At 41.4% G+C, this 24201-nt stretch overlaps 1 protein-coding gene across 1 annotated transcript in view; it reads left to right on the top strand.

Moving 5' to 3' along the window:
- Nucleotides 1–2877: 2877 nt before the first annotated feature.
- The window catches only part of MYO1H (myosin IH), an 87965-nt gene continuing 66641 nt past the window's right edge, over nucleotides 2878–24201 (top strand). Inside the window, exons 1-2 of the mRNA XM_075996815.1 lie at nucleotides 2878–2952; nucleotides 3480–3548. Of these exons, the coding sequence (XP_075852930.1) occupies nucleotides 2878–2952; nucleotides 3480–3548 (144 nt within the window). The remainder of the gene's footprint in view (nucleotides 2953–3479; nucleotides 3549–24201) is intronic.

The following is a 24201-nucleotide window of genomic DNA, read 5'->3' as shown; positions in this document are numbered from 1 at the left end:
CACCAACTAATGTCTCATCATCCATCCTTACTCCCCACTCTTGACTCTTCCGAATCTCATTGTCTGTCATTCCAGTCTCTATGTGCATGTTACACATTTTTTAGCACCCGCTTCTGAGTGAGAACATGCAATATTTGTCTTTCTGTGTCTGGCTTGTTTCGCTTAAGAAAATGACCTCCAGTTCCATCCTTGTTGAGCCAAAAGACATGATTTCATTTTTCTTAGTGGCTGAATAGTTCAAGTCTCTTATATGATTTGTATGATATGTAAATATTTTCTTCCAGAAAAGAGGGTTGGCCTTTCACTTTCTTGATAGCATCTCATCATGGATTTTTGGCATTAATTTTCCTTTTTCAAAACATTGCATTAAAATATTATCTTGCTTACTGTTATAGACCGAACTATGCCCCTCCCATTCGTATGTTAAAGCACCAACCCCCAATATGAGATAGGGCCCATAGGTGGTAAAGTTAAATGAGATCATAAGTGTGAGGCCCTAATCCAATAGCATTAGTGTCCTTAAAAGAGGAGATATCAGAGAACGCCTATGCCCCACGCCCTGCATGTACCAAGGAAGGCCATGTGAAGACCTAGCAAGAAGGAGGCCATCTGCAAGCCAGCAAAAGAGCCCTCACTAGACAGTGAATCAGCCAGCACCTTGAACTTGAACTTTCCAGCCTCCAGAACTGCAAGAAAATTAATTTCTATTTTTTTAAGTTACCTTGTTTGTGATATTTTGTTATAGCAGCCCAAGCTGACAAATACAATTACTGAGTTTTTTGATGGCCCCTTAAATTTTGCACCCCAAGCTGAGAGTCTCATTCGCTTCACTGTAGTCCTGGCCCTGCTGGGCTGTGAGCTTCCTGAGGCCAGACATTCCATCTGTCTTGCTTATTGCTGCATTCCTAGTATATAGCATATATTAGGCCCTCGAGAAATGTTTGTTGAAGGGTAGATGGATGAATGATGGCACATGGACATCGTACCTGGCCTCTCTGGGCTCATGTTGACTATTTACACCATCTGTACAAGAAAAGGCATTTAGGCTGGGCGTGGTGGTTCATGCCTGTAATCCTAGCACTCTGGGAGGCCAAGGTGGGAGGATCGCTTGAGGTCAGGAGTTTGAGAACAGCCTGAGCAAGAGTGAGACCCTGTCTCTATTAAAAATAGAAAGAAATTATCTGGACAACTAAAAGCATATATAGAAAAAGTTAGCTGGGCACAGTGGTGCATGCCCATAGTCCCAGCCACTCAGGAGGCTGAGGCAGAAGGATTGCTTGAGCCCAGGAGTTTGAGGTTGCTGTGAGCTAGGCTGATGCCACGGCACTCTAGCCTGGGTAACAGAGAAAGACTCTGTCGAAAGAAAGAGAGAGAGAGAGAGAAAGAAAGAGAAAGAAAGAACATTTAGTACCTGCCTCACCCTGGTGTAAGACTCATCGCTTGGTATCAGCCTCTCATTATCAGTTGCAGTCAGTGTCCAATTTACACACCATATAATTCCCCACTTTAACTTGTACAGTTCAACAGTTTTTAACATAGCGTTGTGCAACCTTATGGAACAATTATAGCTCTACAGTATGTGTTAGTACCTTGGTAGGACAAATCCCCCCTCAAGCATAATCTTTTTTCTTAGCTATTATCATCTGTTTATTTTTTCAAAAACCTGATAATATTTTGCCAATTTTAAAAAAATGCATTGATCTATGAATTGGCATCGCATTAAATCTATGTAAATATTGACTAGGGAGTAATTCACATCCTTACAATATTCAGTCTTTCCAACAGTAATGTTGAAGCCACATTTTAATGTTGAAGCTCTTGCCTCAGCCTCCTGAGTGGCTGGGACTATGGGCATGCGTCACTTTGCCCAGCTAATTTTTTCTATATATGTTTTTAGTTGTCCAGATAATTTCTTTCTATTTTCAGTAGAGACAGGGTCTCACTCTTGCTCAGGCTGTTCTCAAACTCCTGACCTCGAGCAATCCTCCCACCTTGGCCTCCCAGAGTGCTAGGATTACAGGTGTGAGCCACCACGCCCAGCCTAAATGCCTTTTCTTGTACGGAATAAACAAAATATCACATTTGTCTTAGTAAAGTTTTGTATCTTTCTTTAAAAGGCTCCTATGAATTTCCTTTTAATGTCAGTGCTAGATATTTTTATTGCCTACGTAGATAAGGTTATCTTCCCATTTAACATTAGAAAATCAATGTAAATATTGTTTTATGTATTTATCTTGTATTCAGCCACTCTGCTGAGCTCGGTCATTAGTTGTAAGGGTTTTTACATGGTTTCTCTTAGGTTTTCAAGGCACATCATCATTTCTTCTGCAATCTTCTTAATTTGTAAAAGCTCTAAGTGAAGCAGCAATGTTCCCTGACTCTTATGTGACTCCATTTCACTCTCTCTTGATGTTGTCTCATGTCTTTTATTTTGACTTCTCTTTGTCCATCCCAAGCCCCAAAGAAACCCTCCTCCAGTTACCTAGACCCTTCTCTATCTTGCCCATTCCTTCTTCCTCACTCCTCAGTCCATCTTGCCACCTTGCCTCCCTTCCAACCCCTGCTACTGTATCCTCTGGAACTCCATTTGGGTTCATTAAGACTGTCAGTTGGGCCGTTGGTTGGCAGAGGAGACCTCTGCCTGGATCTGCTCTTTACTCATGAGAGTCGCCCCAGATCCTTGCACACCGCGGGTTGGGGTGTCCATCCCTAGTGACCCACCTCCCAGTCTCCCCGTCCCAAAGCCCCCAGATTCCAGCTTCTACACGGGGCAGGTGGGGACGCACAGGCCACCTTCCTCCCAGCAAAGACTTATGTATTGCCACTGCCGTAGGGCTTTCGGTTTCCTCCTCTTTTAGTAGCCATCTAGAGGCACAGATGTGGGGGCTTTCCCCTGTGACCCTGTGCCCGCCCGCCCGCCCGCCCATCGGGTCGGGACGCTTTGCCTCTGCGGTTCGCTGTGTCCTCCACCTTCAGCGACGGTCACTCAGTCTTATAAACCCAGGAGCATCTGCACAAGGCAACGTAACTTCCGATTCTTGGTCTGTTTGTTTTAAAGGTCTTTTGTCACCAGTAAAATATCATTAATAACCAAAAACAAAAAGATTGTCAGTTGCAAGAGGCAAAGTCTCCCACCCCCATGTTATGTTGTCTGTGGCAGAGGAGATACGATGATGCTCCTGCTTTGGGCATTGCTTCGTGCTTTGCACGACCCGAAATGTCAAAACGCGAGCGGCCCAGGCCTCCCTTGACCGCTGGAAGGTGTCGAGTAGGAGTAAAAACAAACAGTGAGTCCATATTCTTGTTCAGAGGAAGTCTGCGATTCGGGTGGGGGAGTAAGTGAGATTCCAATAAACTACAGAAATTCACAGAACGGAAGGTGTTACAGCGCAGCATGAGTAACACCCAGCACCTTTTTTGGGACTCCGAGCAGCCACCTTTCCAGGCCCCTCTCTGCAAGCTGCCCTCCCCACCTGCAGGAAGTGGGGAGAACAGCTTCCGGGACTGTCGTCTTCCGCCTGCACTCCTGGCCCGTGGCTGATTGGACGGTGGGTGGCCATGTGACCACAGCCGGGCCAATCTGATTCTTCCTCTCACAGTGCGGCCTTGGGACTCAGTGTAGCCAGTCAGTCTCTGTTGGTTGCCGGGTGCAAGATAGCAGCAGCGCCTTCTAGAATGTGCTTGGAAAAAGCCAGTCTGCACTGCAGAGAGATCGTGAAAGGGGTGTGAAGCAAGAAGCAGAAACAAGAGACTGTAGTGCCAGCGAGGAGCTGCAAGAATGCCTATTCTGACTATGTACATGGAATCCCAGCTACTTGGGAGGCTGAAATGGGAGGATTGCTGGAGGTCAAGAGTTTGAGACCAGCCTGGGAAACATAGTAATACCCCATCTCTTAAAAAAAAAAAAAGAAAAAAGAAAAAAATGCCCATCCTGCCTGCTGAGACCTTGCTAGCTCCTGTCCGGTTTATCTTGAATCTACTGTTGGAGCCCATCACACATGCCTTTGTGTTGATAATAAATAATGTCCCTTTGCTTCCGCTAGTCTGTGGGTTTCTGTAACCTATGCCAGAACATTTACAATGGAATGCTAACTGCTAAGCATTATAAATGCCACATCATATTTAAACACAGTAGGTTATTATTCTGTTGCTGGTTAACAGTATTTCTGGAGTTTAGATTCTTCTTCTTTTTCTCTCTCTCTCTCTAAGAACAGCTTAATGATCAGAAGAGGAAAACCTATTTTGTGTGTAGTACCATTGGCACTGATACAATTCAGTGCTGTGACCCACCAAAACATATGAACAAATAAGGGAAGGCACAATGTGTATGAGGATGACAGGCAGCTGTGAACTCATTGTGGAAGTCTTTTAAGATCCCCCAAGCCATGTCTGTGTCACAGGGATTGAGTTTCTGTGACCTCCCTAGCTGGCCATCTCATGTTTAGTAGGTCGTATCGTCACCGCACACCAACTATGAAATCATCCTTCAGTTTCAGCAATGACATGATATTTAAAACAATGATCACTTAAAATTCCCTTTATAATACTCTTATTGCTTGGAAGCTTCTGGCATTTAGGGTCCCAGATAAACAATATTCTTCTATACTCAGTCTCACGTTCAAATTCTTCCATCAAATGTCCCAAATGTTTTGAGTCTCATCTCTTGTATTTTCCAATATGACTGCCCAGTTCAGCTAAGCATTCCATTTATTGTATGAAGGGGAGGAAAAAGCTTTCCTCTATTCTCTTAAGTTCTGTTATTGGGGCCTGCAAATTAAACTGACAAAAGATTAACAGGAGAGAAGGCATACAGTTTTGATTGATGCATTAGGGCTTCAGACAAAAGAAGTGAAAACCCAAAGTGGTGGTTAAACTTGGGAGCTTATATACTATTTTATTCTAATAAAGGGTGATTAAATTATGGATATGGGGGAAATGAATGGAAGATAAGTATAATTTTAGTAAGCTTCATTTGTGCAGACTCATCTTGGTTCTGATTCTCCATCTCTGGTGATAAGGTTTGCTCTGTTCATCCTGGTACAGAGGAGGAGGAAACTTTATTCCTTGCTTTTAGGCAGAAAGGGGGAGGGGCAGAGAGTTCTTCTTGCATCTACTGTTTTTCAATTGTCCTCCATTCAAAATAAGCAATATACCAAAGTGGCATATATCTATGCACACACACACACATATGTATGTGTGTGTGTGTGTGTGTGTGTGTGTGTGTGTGTGTGTGTGTATATATATATATATATATATATATATATATATATATTTTGAGACAGAGTCTCACTTTGTTGCCCAGGCTAAAATGAGTGCCGTGGCATCAGCTTAGCTCACAGCAACCTCAATCTCCTGGGATCAAGCAATCCTCTTGCCTCAGCCTCTTCAGTAGCTGGGACTACAGGCATGCGCCACCATGCCCGGCTAATTTTTTCTATATATATATTTAGTTGGTCAATTAACTTCTTTCTATTCTTAGTAGAGACGGGGTCTCGCTCAGGCTGGTTTCGAACTCCTGACCTCGAGCAGTCTTCCCACCTCGGCCTCCCAGAGTGCTAGGATTACAGGCGTGAGCCACCACGCCTGGCCCAAAGTGGCATATTTTGGGGTGGCATATCCTGATCCCTTTTGCATCCTTCTAAGTCACTGATGTACTTTTTCCCTTGGGTTTTGTGTTTCCTTGGATTTCTATGCCTACGTCTTCATTTTCATCATCCCCGCCTCAAAGACCAGGTTCAAAATTCCCCTTTTCCACAAGGTCCTCCTCCATCTAGCCTGCTGGACTCAGGCCATTTCCCCTACTGCTCCATGAACTCTTTCAGTGCGTGTCATATAAAGTAGAGACATGTCGCCTTTCTCTTGTTTAACCCTTTCCTTAAATCATATATTCGTGATTCATCTTTCTGGGTAGTACATTCTAGTAAACCAGAGGATATATGCCCATGAGATTTAATAAATGCCAAGGAAAGGAATGAGTGAATGATCTCTCTAAGGATTGTGAATCCCAATCCAACTTGGTTATTATTTACCTGGGTGAGAGACTCGAGCTTTTCCCAACCCCATTTAAATCTTAATTAACTGAAGTTGGTCATAGAAAACAATCTCCTAAGGCCTGACATATGAATCTAGAATTGGCAGCATTTGCTTAGTATGTAAATTAGGGTATGGGCTAAGCTACTGAAACAGAGACCCCAAAAGGCAAAGCCTCAAAGAAGATAGAAGCTATTTCCTTCTCCCATGAGAGTTGTGTGGTAGGTGAGTAGCCCAGTGTCAGTACCTGTCCTTGTTCTACACGGCTATCTAGGAACCCAGGTTTCTTCCATTTTGTTTCTCTGTCATCTCCTAGGGCTGTCCTCCTCTGCCTGGTCAATGCCACTTACCACCAGGTGCCCCTAGCCCATAAGGGGAAAATGAGGGGGTAGAGGCCAAACAATTTCTTTTTAAGGAAAGAGATGCAGAATGTGCACTTATCACTCTGTTCGTGTTCCATTGGTGAGAACTGAGTCACGTGGTCACTCCTGACTCTGAGGGAGGCTGGGAAATGTAGTTTCTAGCTGGGCAGCCATGTGCCTGGCTAACAGTTAGGGAAGAGTTCTATCCCTAAAAGAAAGGGGAGCATGCCACATGAAGTCCTTGCTGTTTGCAACATGAAATCAAGAGAAAAGAAAGTATTTTCTGTCCTCAAAAGACCTTACAGAGGACCACAGCAGACTAGCCAACCACTTGCTTCTAGGCACTCTGTACTCAAATCTAAGCATTTGCTGATTTTTTTTTTCTGCCAATTTTTTAGTTCCTTTTGCCTGTAAAGCATTTCCTACCTCATCATTCAGGGACCAGCTCAAATATCCCCTCCCACATGAAGGCTCCAAATGGGTCTTACATCCTGAGAGCAAGCACTTTGCTCATTTGTTTCTCTGGGCCTGGAATGCTGTTTACTTGGATTCTTTTCTCAGCCCCTCATGTTGCATTTTATGCTCCTGCATGGGTGTTTTTCTGTCTCCTGCCTCCTGTGTAGTAGTTGCTTAATAAATGGGAGTAACCGACATCACCCCACTTCCACTTAGCGGGTTTCTGATGAGCCAAGTATTGTGCTGGGCTCATGGGTTAATTATCTACCTCATTTAATCCAGAGACAACCCTATGAAGAAGGGAATATCACTTGCCCCCATTTTACAGATATAAAAACTGAGGCTTGGCAGAATTCAGACATTTTCCCAAAGCCATTGAGCCACAAGGTGGTGGAGACAGACCTCACACCCAGCTTGTTGGATTCCAGAATTCTTAGTCTTTGTACCCTATAGCCTTCCCTTATTTCTTGAAGTGAATTGGAGGAAACTTTGTCTTCTTGTGGGAGATAATAGCGTTACTGTCATGATGCTCAGGTTTACAAAAGACTTTCAAAATCTTTTATATTTTTCCACAAAAGAATTGTTTGTTCATAGCACCTTATGGCTTCATAGAGTACTTGAAGGACAAAGGTCTTAAGAAGCAAAATTATAACCTAGAAACCATTGAGGAAAAAACTTCAAACAAAACCGAGCTATGTACAAATTAAAATAAATTTTGAAAAATCCTAAATGTGAAAGAATAAGAAACAAACTGGGGTGGTTCTTTGCAACACATGACAAAAGACAAATTGCCTTAAGATATAAAGAGCTCTTACAAATAAATTAGAAAAAAATCAACAATGCAAAAAGGGGGGAAGAGGAGAGAAGACAAAAGAGGGGAGAAGGAAGGATTAAAGAAATTCAAATGATAATTTTTTTAAAAAGTAGAAACAATTCAATGTCTCTCAGTTGACGAATGGATAAACAAATGTAGTATATCTGTATATCCATGCAAAGGAAATTGTGTGACAATACAAATGAAGTACTGACACATGCTTTAACATGGGTAAACCTTGAAAACATCATGCTAAGTGAAAGGCAGTCACAAAAAGTCACATATTATATGATTCCATTTATAAGAAATGTCCGTAATAGGCAAATCTATAGAGACAGAAAGTAGATTAGTGGTTTCCAGGACTTGGGGTGGGGAAAACAGAAAGTTGTGGATAATGGATATAGGATTTCTTTTTTAAGGTCATACGAATGTTCTGGAATTAGGAAATGGTGGTGATTGCACATACTCTGTATCTATGGGCTCTGCATCCATGGATTCAACCAACCTCAGATCGAAATATTCCGGGGAAAAAAATTGTGTCTGCACTGAATACTTACAGACGTTTACCCTTGTCATTATTCCCTAAGCAACTATTTACATAGCATTCACATTGTATGAGATATCGTAAGTAATTTAGAGATGATTTAAAGTGTACCAGAGGATGTGCATAAGTTATGTGCAAATATCACGTCACTTTATATCAGGGACTTGAGCATTTGCAGATTTTGGTATCTTCAGGAGGTCCTGAAACCAATCCCCTATGGATACTAAGGGACAACTGTACCAAACAACTACTGCATTGTATACTTTAAATGGTGAATTTGGGGCCAGGCGTGGTGGCTCACACCTGTAATCCTAGCACTCTGGGAGGCCAAGGCAGGAGGATCGCTTGAGCTCAAGAGTTTGAAACCAGCCTGAGCAAGAGCGAGACCCTGTCTCTACTAAAAATAGAAAGAAATTAATTGGACAACTAAAAATATATAGAAAAAAGTAGCCAGGCATAGTGGTGTATGCCTGTAGACCCAGCTATTTGGGAGGCTGAGGCAGGAGGATTTCTTGAGCCCAGGAGTTTGAGGTTGCTGTGAGCTAGGCTGACGCCACAGCACTCTAGCCCGGGCAAGAGAGTGAGACTCTGTCTCAAAAACAATAATAAAATTTAAAAAAGTGAATTTTATGTTATATGTGAATTATATTTCAATTAAAATATGTATTTTAGATGTACAAAAAGATATAAAGAATTATATAAAAATCATTTTATCTTCCTTGTTCACTGCTGTATCCCCAGTGCTTAACACAATACAAAATACTTTATCAGGTGAATGATTCACCAAAGAACCCATCACCATGTGAAAAGATAAAACGTTGCCAATATAATTGATATTTCTGGTTTTCCCTTTGTAACCAAATCAGTGATATATTGTATTACGTATTATAAAAAACAGGATTATTTGCAAATCAACTGATTAAAAATTAGCGTCCAAAGAATTATAGGCATCTCCTTGCTCTTGTCAATCAGGGATTATATTAGGGGCTTCTCTGGTTATATGTGGAGAGAGAGACAGACAGACAGGATTTAGTAGAGGAATTGGCTCACACAATTATGGAGGCTGAGGAAGTCCCAGTGCAAGGTGTGTGCAAGTTGGAGCACCCGGGAAGCCAGTTGCATAGCTCAGTTCAAGTCCAAAGGTCTCAAAACCTGGGAGTCACTGATGTAAGTCTCAGAGTCTGAAAGCCGGAGAATGTGCAGTTCTCATGTCCAAGGGCAGGAGACGATGGGTGTCCCAGCTCAGAAGAGAAGGGCCTCTGCCTTTTTGTTCTATCTGGGGGCAGCCAATTTGGTGACAGAACCTGAGGACCGAAGTGCCCATTTTAATAATCGAACACAGCCTCTCGGATTGCGAACCATAACTATTTGTTGTCAGTTGTTCAACGCTTACCTGGTACATGGGGCAGTCCAGGATATGAAAGTCACAGACTTGTTTCTTGTAGCTTCTTGTTCTGCTTCTTTATTTTACAACTCTCTCTAGAGCAGTGGCCCTCAGACCTGGCTGCATTTTTGGATCCCCTGGGAAGCTTTTAAACACTCTAGTGCATGGCTGGGCCAGTGGCTCACACCTGTAATCCTAGCACTTAGGGAGGCTGAGGCAGGAGGATCGCTTGAGCTCAGGAGTTTGAGGCTGCAGTGAGCCATGATCGTGCTGCTGCACTCCAGCTTGGGTGAAAGAGTGAGAACTTGTCTCTAAAAAAATTAAAATAAAAATAAAAACCCCAGTGCCCAGGCATCATCCCAGATAAATGATATCTGACCCATGGGGACTTGGGCATCAGTTCCTGTTTGATTCTACCGTGTCACCAGGGCTAAGATCCACTGATTATTTTATAAGACAGGGAATGTGCAGAAATTTGTATCATATTGCAAACATCAAGGGTTGATATATTGCATAGCTGTTAGCTGTTTCCTTCTAGCGCATGTGCATGTTAAGATTTTAAACACTAGTTGATCTAGCGAAAGCCTGGTATACACCGAAATGACAAAATCGCAAGCTGTATCATTGAGTGAAAAAACTAATTTGCAGAACTTTATACAGCACATGATATATGCACATAAATGTAGATATATGATCACACCCCTACACATTAAGGCAATTCTGTGTATTTGTTAAGGGTGCATATCCAGGCATGGCCATACATAGAAAGGTCTGGAAGGAAACACAGCAAGATCATAATGGATTAGGAGCTACCATTTAGTGGGTTCCCCTGGTGTTGGGTACCCTTTCTAGTGCTTTCTATGTATTAAATCCTGGTAACAACCTGGGGCAGTAGTACCATAATCCTTGCGAGTTTTGCAGGTCAGGAAACTGAGGCCCAAGGGGTGAGTCACTCACCCACAGTTCCTACATCCAATAAGGAGTGCCGTTGGGAGTACAAACGAACCCAGCACTGACTCCTTGGTCCCTGCTTTTGGCCATGACCCTATTGTAGCAAGGGGCTCAGGTCTGGGGGCATGTGGCTTACACAGTTTGATGGGTGAGGCGTAGGGGGTCTTGCAAAGCAAAAGAATATAGTTGTATAAACATACCATGAGGTCCAGACCTGGAAGGGAGTGAATTCTCAGCCACACGGTAAAGGCAGTTGTAACTGAGCCACCTCCAGTGTCTACAACCTTGTCACTTAACGAGGAGCTAGCACCCGTGCATTCCTTTTGCATCTGAAAAAAAAAAATAAATGAAAATAAAGGAAGTCTGGGGAAGACCAGAGTCTCTGTATTATTGATATAAACCGTGAAGTTGCCCAGTCAACTTGATTCCCTGCAGTTTGACGCTGTAGAGTTTTGCAAACAGAGCCAGGAGGTGATTCCAATGGGAGTTCACAGAGCTTGGAGCTAGGCTAAGAGGTTGGGAGAATTTTTATTTTCTATCAATGGAAAATAGTTCTCACTGAGCATCCTGCCTTTATGTGAATAGTCAGTGACTGGTCAGGAGCGTAAGTGACTAATCAAAGATCAGCAGTGGCTGTAATGTAATCTCAAGGTCCGGTTTCCAGATCTTATCGCTCCGAAATGGCCCCGTGTGCCCACAGGTAGGCAGCCATGAGATGCAGTCTCTGCCTCCCACCGTGAATTATTAACTCGGCTCCACCCAGCGAGCTAGAATCGCCTCCTACCTGTCCCCGAGTGTCATGAGCTGCGGGACCATCAGGCTGTGGGAAGCAAGTTTTGAATGGCTCAAGTGGAATAGTTGTTAACGGCCCTGCTCGCTCTCCATGCACGATGGAATCCAAGGTAACGTGGCTTGAACCCTTGAAGGTGACTTCTCTGCTACCAGGAGCCGTTTAAATGACAGTAACGCTAGGCCTCCAGTAGCCCCGGAGAAAGATCCGATAGGCTCATGGATAAGACCTGAATTTATTTGGTGAAAATTTGTACTTAAGCTGATCAAGTAGATGCCTCCCTTTTGTTGGTTGGGGGAAGTGTGATCATTTAGAACCAAAGTGTGGAGTGTTTCCCGTTCATTTCAGATGAGTCTAAAACAGTGTGCTCTATGCAGTAAAACACTCTGCAATGACAAAAAATGGTCTCTGTGAGTGCTGTCCAGTGTGGCAGCCACAGGCCACATGTGACTACCAAGTGCTTGAACGGTGGCCAGTGTGGCTGGGGAACTGAATTTCAAATTTTACTGAATTTTCATGAATGTAAATAGCCACATGTGGCTAGCGGCTGCTGGGTCAGACAGCGCGGGCAGAACCTTACATAATATATGGTGACCTCAGGTTGAAGGAAATTGTAGGCAATAATTGCCCTGTGCATTAAGATCATTCGTATCAATGCATTTTCTCCTTTATCCCAGATAGCCTGTGTTTACTTTATAAATGCAGTAACCCCAAATGGTCCCGGGTAATGATCACTTTAAGAAGCTAAAACTGAGCTGTTGTCATTGTCAGGTTGATCCTGGAAAAGCACTCCTAGGGAGATGGAAGACAGAATTTGAATTTCAAACCTATTGCCTTTTCCCAGGAGTTAATTATAAGCAGAAAGACGTGCAAGGACATTTTATTTTTCCCTGAGTTTTGTCAGCCTAACCATCTCATGTGTTGTCTAGAAAACACTATGTGTTGAAGGACTGTTTCTCCTTCTCTAGACAGCCGAAAAGGTTGCAGAGACATTTCTGTATGGAGGTAGAATAATTTAGTAGCCGTTCACAGAAGCCTCGGGCACCATGAAGAAACTCTAGCTACAGCTTGTCATCGATCCATTCAGTCAATTATCCATTTCTATAGCACCGAGTTCCATCACCTTGGCAACTGGTAACTCCCAATGGCACTGTCCTGGACCAAAACGTATTTGCAGGCCCAGAGGAAGGTCCTGGTTTTACTTGCCACTGCTGCCTTGGATCCCAAAATGCTAACTCTAGGAAGCACGATTCACGGAGAGAAAATAATTCAGCTGATTGGTAGACAGGAGTATTTGCTTTGTGAAAGGTCCTGCAGAGGAAAGGTGACAGGTGGGCCTGTCTTCATGCAAGGTCACATGTGCTATTTTTTATTGTCATGGCTCTATGAAATTTACATGGAGGTAAACATGCATATTTATCTACACATAGTTATACGTTTTTATTTTATTTATTTATTTTTTGAGACAGAGTCTTGCTTTGTTGCCCAGGCTAGAGTGAGTGCCATGGCGTCAGCCTAGCTCACAGCAACCTCAAACTCCTGGGCTTAAGCAATCCTCCTGCCTCAGCCTCCTGAGTAGCTGGGACTACAGGTGCCACCATGCCCGGCTAATTTTTTAAATATATTTTTAGTTGCCCAATTAATTTCTTTCTATTTTTAGTAGAGACGGGGTCTCACTCTTGCTCAGGCTGGTTTCAAACTCCTGACATTGAGTGATCCTCCCACCTTGGCCTCCCAGAGTGGTAGGATTACAGGTGTGAGCCACCGAGCCTGGCCAATTATACCTTTTTAAATAAAATGAAGGAAACTCTTCTTCCTTATGCATGAATTCCCAGATCCCCTTGGTAAAGTGTTATTTACAGGGAGTACTAGTCCAGAATAAAAAAGAGCAAACAATTGATATACCCAGCAACTCAGATAGATCTCAAGGGCATTAGGCTGAGTAGGGGGGAAAAGATAACATCCAAAGGTTATATACTGTATGATTCCATTTATATATAAATACAGGTTCTATAATGTATCATTCTCAAAATGACATGATTACAGAGATGGAGAATGGATTACTGATTGTCAGGAGTTAGGGAAATGGTGGATGGGACATCTGACTATAAAGAATGATGATGTGTCTTTGGGAATAAGGGTGCAGTTTCTTGTCTTGATTGCCATGGTAGTTACATGAATCTACACATGTGATATAATTACATAGAAATACATGCATGTAAAAACTGGTGAAATCCAAATAATGTCTGAATTACCACTGTCAGTTTCTTAGCATGAGAGTTGTGTTGTCTTTGGGGGAAGCTGGATGAAGGGTACATGGAATTTCTCTGTATTATTTCTGCAACTTCTTGTGAGTCTATCATTATTTTAAATTACAAAGCTTTTTTAAAAAAACCTTACTTAGAAATATTACAGAGAGAGAGCCATTCAGAAATCGCCTCAGAGCAAGCTGAGTGTGATGAACAAAGCAAAAAGAAGAATTAAAGCAACATAAATAATGATGCTGATGTTAACTGAGCACTTGCTTCATGCCTTTTGATTGACATATTTAGTTCACGGGTGATTCATTCAAAAGCTCACTTTATGCAAATCAGCTGGGCAGTTGCCTCTTTTCCTCAAGGTAGTTGGTTTTTAGGGACTTGGTCAGAAATCAGGAAGCTCCCCTGTCAGTGAGGAGGAGACTCATAGCATATATCCATGTTCCATGTTTGTAGAAGGTGTTTTCCACCATGTTTCAAATGCATACTTTGCCATGGTTCAAATATATTTTTGTGACTTTATATCCCATCAAAGAGTCAAAATGCACTTAGGTTGATTCCAGATCTTTGCAATTGTGAATTGTGCTGCAATAAACATTTGAGTGCAGATGGCTTTTTGATAAAAATGATTTCTTTTCCTTTGGGTAGATACCCAGTAGTGGGATTGCTGGATTGAATGGGAGGTCTACTTTTCATTCTTTGAGTAATCTCCATACTGTTTTCCATAGAGGTTGTACTAGTTTGCAGTCCCACCAACAGTGTATAAGCATTCCTTTCTCTCTGCATCCATGCCAGCATCTGTTGTTTTTTTTTTATTATTATTTTCTAATAATGGCCATTCTGACAAGAGTAAGGTTGTATCTCATTGTGGTTATAATTTCCATTTCCCTGATGAGTAGTGATGTTGAGCATATTTTCATTTTTTTTTTTTTGCCATTTTCCCACTTCCGTGGAGTACTACTGAGCCATAAAAAGGAATGAAATAGTGTCTTTTGCAGCAACTTGGATGGAACCGAAGTCCCTTATCCTAAGTGAATTATCTCAGGAGTGGAAAAACAAATATGACATGTTCTCACTTAGAAGTGACAGCTAAATGATGGATATACCCAGGCACAAAGAGACTTAAAGGACTAGGAAGGGGGGAGAGGGGAGTAGGATGAGAGAGAAAAACTTATATATCAAGTGCAATGAACTGTCCAGGTGACAGGCACACAGAAAGTGCTGACGTTAGCATTGTACAGTGTATCCATATAACAATACCATTTGTACCCCCTTAATATTTTGAAATAAAAACTATTTATCTTAAAATAACTATAGACTCACAAGAAGTTACAAAAACAGTACAGAGAGGTCCCAGGTATCCTTTACCTAGTAGCCCTCAGTGGTTACATCTTACATAATCAGGGTACATGATCTAAACCAATACAAATAACATATGTACAATGTGTGTATATGGTGCCATGCCATTTTGTCACATCTGTAGACTTATGGAACAGCCATCACAGTCAGGAGTAAGTATTTTTACCCTGAATGTTTTAAGTGCTAATTAATTAACCTCATTAAGCCTTTAATAAACTCATTTCATGTTTGGTTAGTTAGGCAGGTTTACTAGGAGATGGGTGAAGTGATACCCAGGTAATATGTCAAGTTCAGCATATAACCGGGTTAGAAAAGCTGTGTCTCGGGTCTTATTTGTGATACCTTCATTTTTAATTTTGCAGCTGATTTTAGTAAGACTGATTTTTAAAGCTAAGGGGAATCTAAACCAGGCTGGTATATTTTTATATTACTACTATGAAAACTTATGCAAGGTGGAAATGTGAACACTTTCCTCCAATCGACCTCCACTATCTTACCTTATCTTTTGACTAAAAAAGTATTTGACATTATAAAACCTTGAAGAAAAGCCAAATCACACACATTTTCACCATGGGAATCTATGGCAATATTTTAAGCAACTTCCTAATTAACCATATTTTTATTGGTATCTGCTTAAAAGCCATTTAAAAAGTTAGGGTGAGTTCAAAGCTGTTGCCTTGTTTATTGCTCCTGTAAATGTGCTCAATTTCTGAAGACTGTAAGTTCCTGGGAATTGGGTCCCTTCCTTAATGCCTCCCACAAAGTAGATGCTCAGAAAGTATTTGCCGATTGGTTGTTCAGGTGCTGGCTTACTTGAAAAAGAAGAAGAAAGCTCCCATAATTATGATCGTGATCCTGGTCATCTCACTATCTGTTAGAATCATTCAAATTTCCAATGTGATCATTTGCATCTTAATCTGACAATACGGATTCTAGGGTAACCATTTCCAACAGTATTTTAGCAGGTGCCATGAAATTATTTCATTTGATATCTGCTCGATTCAAGCACTATCTAATGTGGGCCATTCCATGGTGGTCTGAGATTCGAGTTCAAATTACTGTATTTTTTTTTTTTTCAATCACTGTCATCTGGAGGACATGAAACTCTATTTTCCCTTCTGTATTGTTTTCTAGATATTCAGGATTCTGTCAAGTGAGCTTTGTTCTCTTTCTTTGTGTCAGAATTTGACTTTTTCACTAGTGAGGGGAACACGAAGTTACCCTCAATACGGTTCGGAAGATGAAGGATTTTTTTCCCTTTTATTGGGTAGAACCCTTGTCTCAAAAGCCTGGCTCTGCTCATAATGTCACATTCAATAGAATTTTTAAGTGGTGACATTTATTGATGAAAAATAATTCAAGTCCTTAGTATCAATACTATAATCAAGGGTACTTGGCCAAAAGACATATAAACAATAATACCATTGTGGTCTACACGGAATTTACTTGGAAATAAACCGTTGCTTGAGTTTTCATTTCTAATCTTGTAATATTGGATGTTTGAAATGTTTGATTTCATACTATGTGATATTTGATAAGGGTCATTCTTAATTTGTGAGGATTAATCATGTTATTTTTAAAAATGACATAAAACCATATATAAAATGTTATTCTAGTATTATTTACACAGACCCACATGCACAGGGGTAGAGAGGACCAGAAGGAATTTTCCAAATGAAAACGATGTACAAGTTCAAGGACTTTGACTAAAAAAAAAAAAAAAAAAAAAAAAAAAGAAAACGATGGTAATTTCTGAGCAGTGGGATTATAGATCATTTTTATTCTCCTTATTGCATTTTTCCGGAGTGTCCAAAATGAAAGGGTGATTCTTTTATAATCAGACAAAAAAATACTATTTTAAAGAGTTGTGTCCATGGGGGGGGGGAGGCTTTTAATAGGTACTTATTGAATAAGTACACTTCTCATTCTCATCTCTCTATTTTATCATAGACAAATCATTCAGTATAATAGCAAAATAACAAAAAGTCCAATTTTTAAAATGTACATATCTGTCTTTATTTCTTGCAGATTTGTCCCCAGTGGGTGCTCATTTGTTTTCTCTTTCTCTCTCTCTCTCTCTCTCTCTTTTTTTTTCCTCTTCCTTCTCCCTTCCCATAACAAGCCATACAGATCTCACTCCTTGATACCCAGGTATCAGGCCGGGGTAAGTGCCCAGGAAGTCTGCCCTTTGCAGATTGTATATTTCCAGGAAGCAAATCCAGTTTCTAGCAAAAGAGCTTGTACATTTCGCTTTTTAGCAAAAAATCTGGAGTAGAAAAAATTTTCTTTAGGAAGAGGAATCTTAAAGACTAGCAGTATCTTTTTGGTTTCCGTGTCTATCTAGCCTGTACTTTTATAGATTTGAGATGGCTGGCATTTGGGATGGAGGAAGGAGGATTGGAAAATCTCAAACAAGGTCTAGTTGTGGGTAAAGGAAGAAAAGTTGCTCTTGCGATTTGTACAGCCACTAAGCCCCGAGTTCCTGGTCCCTGGAGCCGGCAGATGCCCTTCCCAGTGGTCTTGGTCCCTTCCTTCTTCCTCTGTGAACCCCTTTTTTCAACCCCACAGCATTGGATGGAGTTTTCTGACTCTGGTTTGTCTTCAACTTCAAGAGGAGCTTTTTGCATTCACACTGTCTCAGAAAAGTGACAATTCTCCTTACATTCAATTTTCCTTAACTTTTCAATTTTCCCTAGATCTCTGATCTGGGTTTTATTTATACACACGTTTTTTTCAAACACTAAAGTGAAAATGATCACCTGGGGAATCTTGTGAAAATGCAGTTTCTGATTCTGAGATTTTGCATTTCCAGCAAGTTCCCAGGGGCTGCTGGAACTACATCCATGGACCACAGTTGGAGGATTAATAGGTATGGACCTGAGATGCCTTCATAGGAGTGACTAAGGGTGTCTGTAAAACGTGCAGATGCCAGGTCTACCCTCTGTGTATTTTCTATGAGTCACCAGGAGATTTTCTTATAGGTTTAAGAACCACAGCCTTAGGTTAAAGTGATTTCTAAATGTGCCACAAGTCAGCCATTTTCACCCAAGTGTTGCTTAAACACCCATTTGGCGATAGTAAATAATTAATTTAAAAGCCTAGTTAAAAGTTGTCTAGTGTGTAAAGTCCATTAATTTCCTCATTAACCCAAAGGGACTTGGACTGGGTTTTTTGTTTTTTTTTTTTTTTTTTTTTTTTGAGACAGAGTCTCACTTTGTTGTCCAGGCTAGAGTGAGTGCCGTGGCGTCAGCCTAGCTCACAGCAACCTCAATCTCCTGGGCTCAAGCGATCCTCCTGCCTCAGCCTCCCGAGTAGCTGGGACTACAGGCATGCGCCACCATGCCCGGCTAATTTTTTATATATATATTAGTTGGCCAATTAATTTCTTTCTATTTATAGTAGAGACGGGGTCTCGCTCTTGCTCAGGCTGGTTTCGAACTCCTGACCTCGAGCAATCCGGCCCCCCTCTGCCTCCCAGAGTGCTAGGATTACAGGCGTGAGCCACCGTGCCCGGCCTGGACTGGGATTTAAAAAAAAAAAACTGAGAAAATTTTTGCATTTTTTGACCCAAATAGGTTTAATTATCAATATCCTATATCTGCTGACAGTTTGCAAGGCTCCCAGAACATGAAATATCTTTTGTTCTAGGGAACTATGGCTGAGGATGGAAGGACGATTCCCCCATGGCAAGAAAATCTCTTTTGTACAAGTTGGTCTATAAATTCTGTTAGGTAAACAACTTCAAGAAACTTCCATGGACTTCAGGGAAGGCTAAATTGTGATGAGAATAGCTATCCTCCATTTAAAACTGCTATAAACATCCAAAGATTTTTTTTTTCCTAACATTTATTATGAGGAAGTAGTGTGAGAGGACTAGGCCTTGCATTCAATGTTTCTTAATCCTCTATTTGTGATGAAAAATACAGCCATGTAACTGCAAATGTTTTTCCTTCCACCTGTAACTCCCCATGGACCAATTAAGATTCCATGAACTGCTCTCATTTGTACTAGGAGACTATCTAATCCCTAAGGTAATTTGGAAGCATTACTCTGTTTGCTGATATTCATAATTATACTCATTCATGGTGATTAACAGGCTGCCGCTGGATTATAAAACGCCAACAGATAATCCTTCAACTGCAGAGCTGTCGGTGTTGAGTAAATCAGACACGTAAAAACTTGCAATGTTATAATTCTATTATCACTCAAGTTTGATCCTGGTCAGTTTCCTAGCGAAGATCCCTTGAATAAAAAGATCAGACCATGCTTTCTCTCTTGATGTATGTTTGGTTTCAATTTTAGTAGCCACTGAGTACTGTGATTCAGAATTGGGGACAGCACCTTTTGAAGGGCTTCCCTGAGAATTAGACCCAATGAACAGATGATTCGAGAACCTGCTCGCCGGCTCTTGGCAGTGTTAACTTTTGGTTTGCGTTTGGCGAGCCGGGAAGCAACGGTGAGCCAGGAAAGCTGAGGTCTCAACTCTGGTTTTAAATCACGTTATTTTTCAATATTGTTAGGTTCTTCGAGAAAGTAGAGCTGCGGGAAGGAATAAAGATCTTAATTTAGAAGCATCCCAACCCCAGGCTTGAGGGATGTATTATAAACCGTTAAACATTTATTTGAAAAGGGTTATGTTTGAAATTCCACTTCGCTTCTCTTGGTATATGCAATTTTAAAATGCCATTGATTCAGAAATCTGGTTCCTAAGTAAAAGAGAACTGTGTGTAAACAGGACATAGAGCAGGGATTGGCACAGTTTTTCTGCAAGGGGCCAGATGATAAATATTTTAGGCTTTGTGGGGCATATAGCCCCTGTGGCCACTACTCATCTCTGCTTGTAGCACGAGAGCAGCCACAGACGTACATAAATAAGTGTGGCTGTATTCCAATAAAACTTTATTGAGGGACTCTGAAATTTGAATTTCATATAATTTTCTTATGCCATCAAATAGTATTGTTCTCTCTTTTTTTTCCCCCCCAGCCATTTAAAAATGTAAAAGCTATTCTGAGCTCAAGGACCGTTCAAAAACAGGCAGTGGGCTAGATCTGGCCTGCAATTTGCTAATCCTTAATCTAGGATTATACCAAAACTGTTTTAGTTTAATTTCCTTGACCACTGGCTGAGCTTCCATGACTGGCTTCAGTATGAATTTTGCTTTTTACATAATCACCCTCTGATCTTATCTAGCATGTTCTTGCTGTTTGACTCTATGGCCAGAGGCAGTTTTTAGTAATACATCATAATAATCAGAATTGGGTTTAACATGCAAACATCGGGATCATTATAGTAGGAAAAATAACAATACCATGATGTGAGTCATGTTTCAGAGTCTGTGAAAGCCGACTCCTCTTTCTGCTCACTGGTTTCTGATCGATGCATTCTGGAAGCATCACTAGTGGTGTGTAATGTGCAGCGTGGAGACTAGAAATGATGCTAAAAGTGTTTGAGGTCTGCACATATTCCTATACGATTACAGATCTCATATAATCTGGCAAGGCTTTCAAGAATTTTTTCCCTGCCCCCCACAACTTTTGGGAAGGATCTTGTGATGTTAGACTATTTTACCCCCTGGAGAAGCTTTGAAAAAAATAGCTCTAAGATAAGTATTCCCCAACCTTTCCTATGAATTTAGGCTTTGGGGTCTTTCGGTATACATTTTTAGTAAAATTTTTCAGAGTGGACATTGAGACAACGTACACGCAGCCCATCGAGAGCTGGCATGGGGTCCCTTGCTGATATAGCCCATGCTTCGAGCTGTTGTCATTAAAGATGGTTTTCAGTGTCTGTGCCCGGGAGATGGCCTTCCACGACGGGAGGGCGGGAGGTGGCCGAGGAGCTGTCCCGCTGGCTAACTAACCTAACCGTGGGGCCGGATTCCTGGCCTCAACCCAGACATCGGAGCGCCTCGTAGCTCGTGGGGAACCTGACAGGCGATTGTGTTATGGAAGATGACATGCTGAATGGACCCTTTCTAACGATATTCTTTACCTGTCTCTTTGTGTTAAAGTGGGGACGAGGGAAGTCGCGGGAGAGGGACTGGACGGAGGCGGGAGGGAGATGGCAGGTGGAATGAAACATCGGGCAGTTTCATGTGCGGAGCCGATGTGGACGGCGTGACCAGAAAGGGTTGCACAGAACAAATCTCTATTGTTCCCTGTCATCTTTAAATGAGTGTCAAAGTAGGCAGGGGGGCTTTGACCGTTAACCGCACAATTTAGCCGGCCTGTTGTGTCCCGAGGGCCCCACCTCCTTGGAGTTTCTCAGATTAGAAAAGAAGGCCCCAGCCCCTTCTAAATGGGCCATCTCTTGTTCTTTGTGTGTGGACTGCCCAGTGTGAAATCCGCAGTGACGTTAAATGTTTTCTAATGAATAATTACTGAAAGGAAATGGAGGGCTATATGTGTAATGGATTGTAGCGCATTAAAATGTTTTATTTTGCGCACAAAAATGTTGTCCTTCACAAGCACCATGATTGTTGCAAAGAGGCCTTTGTGCCGGGCCTGTTTCAATGGATTATCTGCAAGCGTTTCCATCCCAAATGGGAATCAAAGGGCGCCTTTGGCAAACGAATGTTTTTCAAGATGGCAGCCATGAAACACTGCGCGTATTTAAAAGTTGCGGGTTTTAAAGGAATGTTTGAACTCGGGAGATTTTCTCACTTACTTTACCCCCTTTTGATTTGGGAAACCCAAGCGGCTCCCCCCGACCTCTGTCCTGTTCCGGAGGCCGGATGGTCAGCCTTTACAAGACTCTTGGGGCCTACTCCTTGGAAAGGAACAAGAGGGCCCAGGAGTGGGTGGTTCACACTTTCTCTTGGCTACACTTCTTTTTTTTCTCCAACCCCCACACCCTCCCCCAGATGTATGTTGGATAAATATGAGACTACAGGGAATTTCAGATGTCATCTTGTTATAAACTTATTAAGAATTTCCCAATGGGTTTTTCTAGGGGAAACTATTGGGATTTGAGTGGTCCTTCAACGTCTCTCTAAGTGCCAACGGGAACTTTGAGTTTGTGTACCAGCTCTAATCGGTTTGTGACAATATTAATGCGAGTTTCTGGTGCTTCTTGAATTGGTGTGCAGTCGTGAGCTGTGGGGTTTCGTTGCTGTTTTGTTGCCAGTTGGACAAACACCATAGCCAGGGGCCAGCCCACCTTTGTCTCTCTTCTTTCTCTTTCTCTCTCCGACTTCACTGATGATGTTGGAGAGGCTGAAGACAAGAGTAGCTGTGGCTTTCTGATGATCGTAGGCTAAACTTTTGTGAAACATACTGTTTCCTAACTCCTCGGTTATCTGCCTTGGCGGGGGAAGACAGCAGGTGCATTTTTTTTCCTGGAAAAAGTCTCCTTGGTCCTCATGGAGGATGCGTGAACCAGAGCCAAAAAATCTACAATCTTGCTCCTTCTCTGAGAGTAATCCAATGGAAGTGTACAGTACGAAGAAAAAAAACAGCTAAGCATGTCTCGTCTGTGAATTAGAGATGTCAGCATATATAGGTCTTGCTTGCAAGACTGTGCCTGAAATCCTTGTTGGTTTTTAAGCTTTAGACGTGAGACAATCAACAGGATTCTGTGTTAGTGGAGAAATAGATACTATTATCTACGCTTTTTGAAGGTGTAAGAGAGTATTGATATATATTCTCCTTCCCGACATATGAACTCAACTCCTGCCAATTAAGTCATTCTCTTTTGGTTTTGCTATTTACCTGCTATCTGCTTAAGTCTAGTGGATTTTCCAAATAAAATAAAGCTTCTCACCTACCTGACTTCCCCAACTACAATTTTATAAAAAAAAAAAAAAAAAAAAAAAAAAAGGAAAAATGAAAGTGTGGACTTTCTCACCAGGACTGATGTCTTATATTATTTTCTTTGAGTGAAAACACAATGGAATTATGATGTGATTTTTTAAAAGGCTTTTTATTGTGGGATATAACCCATATACTGAGAAATGTATAAAATAAATGTACATCTTAAGGAATTATTATAAAGCACACACCCATGTAACAACCATCTGGGTCACAACGGAATGTTCTAGCACCCAAAAATCCCCCATGTGCCTTTTCCATTCAAATTCCTTCATATCCACTAAAGATAATTGTTATTTGGATTTTCATGACTTGTTTTTGAATCATTTAAGCATTTACCAAAGAACAAACAAACAAACAAAAAAAACATTCTTTTTTTTAAAAAATCAGACTAGTTTCACAAAGCAAAAGCATCTAGATGGTTCTGACTGGTACAGAGATGAGCACAGTTATGCTTTAACGTGTACCAGGAATAATGATGAGCAAACTCTGCTTTCACTGTGCAGATACTATTCCTTAGAACAAGACAAAAGGAGCCCTGAGGTAGCTAATGCAAAGAAAACAATTGAGTCAATAATAGAAAGGGTGAGATTTGGACACAGCAAAAATCGTAGCTGAAACATGGACCCAGGGCAATCATTAATAATTGATTTTGGATTGGGGACAAATTGCTTTCTAAGTTTGGAAAGAGCAGGCATCCAGTAGTACTTACTACTCAGCCACCCAAAGGCTTGGTGATTCTGTTAACAAAAATAAGAGCTTTTACCCATAAACTACAAGTCACCAAATAAATGTTGGGGAACATAGACATGAGCTATGTGTCTGTCCCTGTAATCAACTTTATTGTTTTACAATTTGAGCTCTAGTTTGAGCCAAAAGATAATCTTTTTTTTCTTCTGAATTTAAATTTTATTATTGAAAATTCTGTCCACTACATTCTGTTTTGTAGGGGGGGAAGAAAAGGTAATCTCTTTTCCTCACCCGTCACAAGGTTCATGATTTTGAGACACCTTTAACAAAAGATGCATTAACAAGAGAAAAACATACAAATTTATTGAACATAAGTTGTATATGCCATGGGGGCCCTTCAGAAATGAGGAGACAAACAAGAAAAACTGTGTATTTTTATGCTTAGGTTTGATGAAGAGTAGACAGCTGTGTAGACATATGATTGGACAAAAGCGGGTTTGATCTAATGGTAATAAACCCAGGGGAAGGTAGCAAGGCCGGTTTGTTCAGATTCTTCTTGGTGTTTCTGTATCTTCAGAGATGAGGCCATTGCTTTCCTCTGGGTACAGAGAAGAACACTCTGGAATGAGGGTCTTGTGTGACCTACTTTCAGAGGAAGATCGGCTAGGTTTTATGGAGAATGTTTTCTGGTTTCTGCAGCCTGCTTCTGCTGTTTTCTGAAATGCTAAGGTGTCATATTTTGGCGTAGCATGTC

Source organism: Microcebus murinus, chromosome 22 (assembly GCF_040939455.1).
Source record: "Microcebus murinus isolate Inina chromosome 22, M.murinus_Inina_mat1.0, whole genome shotgun sequence".
NCBI classification, from domain to species: Eukaryota; Metazoa; Chordata; class Mammalia; order Primates; family Cheirogaleidae; genus Microcebus; species Microcebus murinus.
This window is presented reverse-complemented; position numbering and strand designations above follow the sequence as displayed.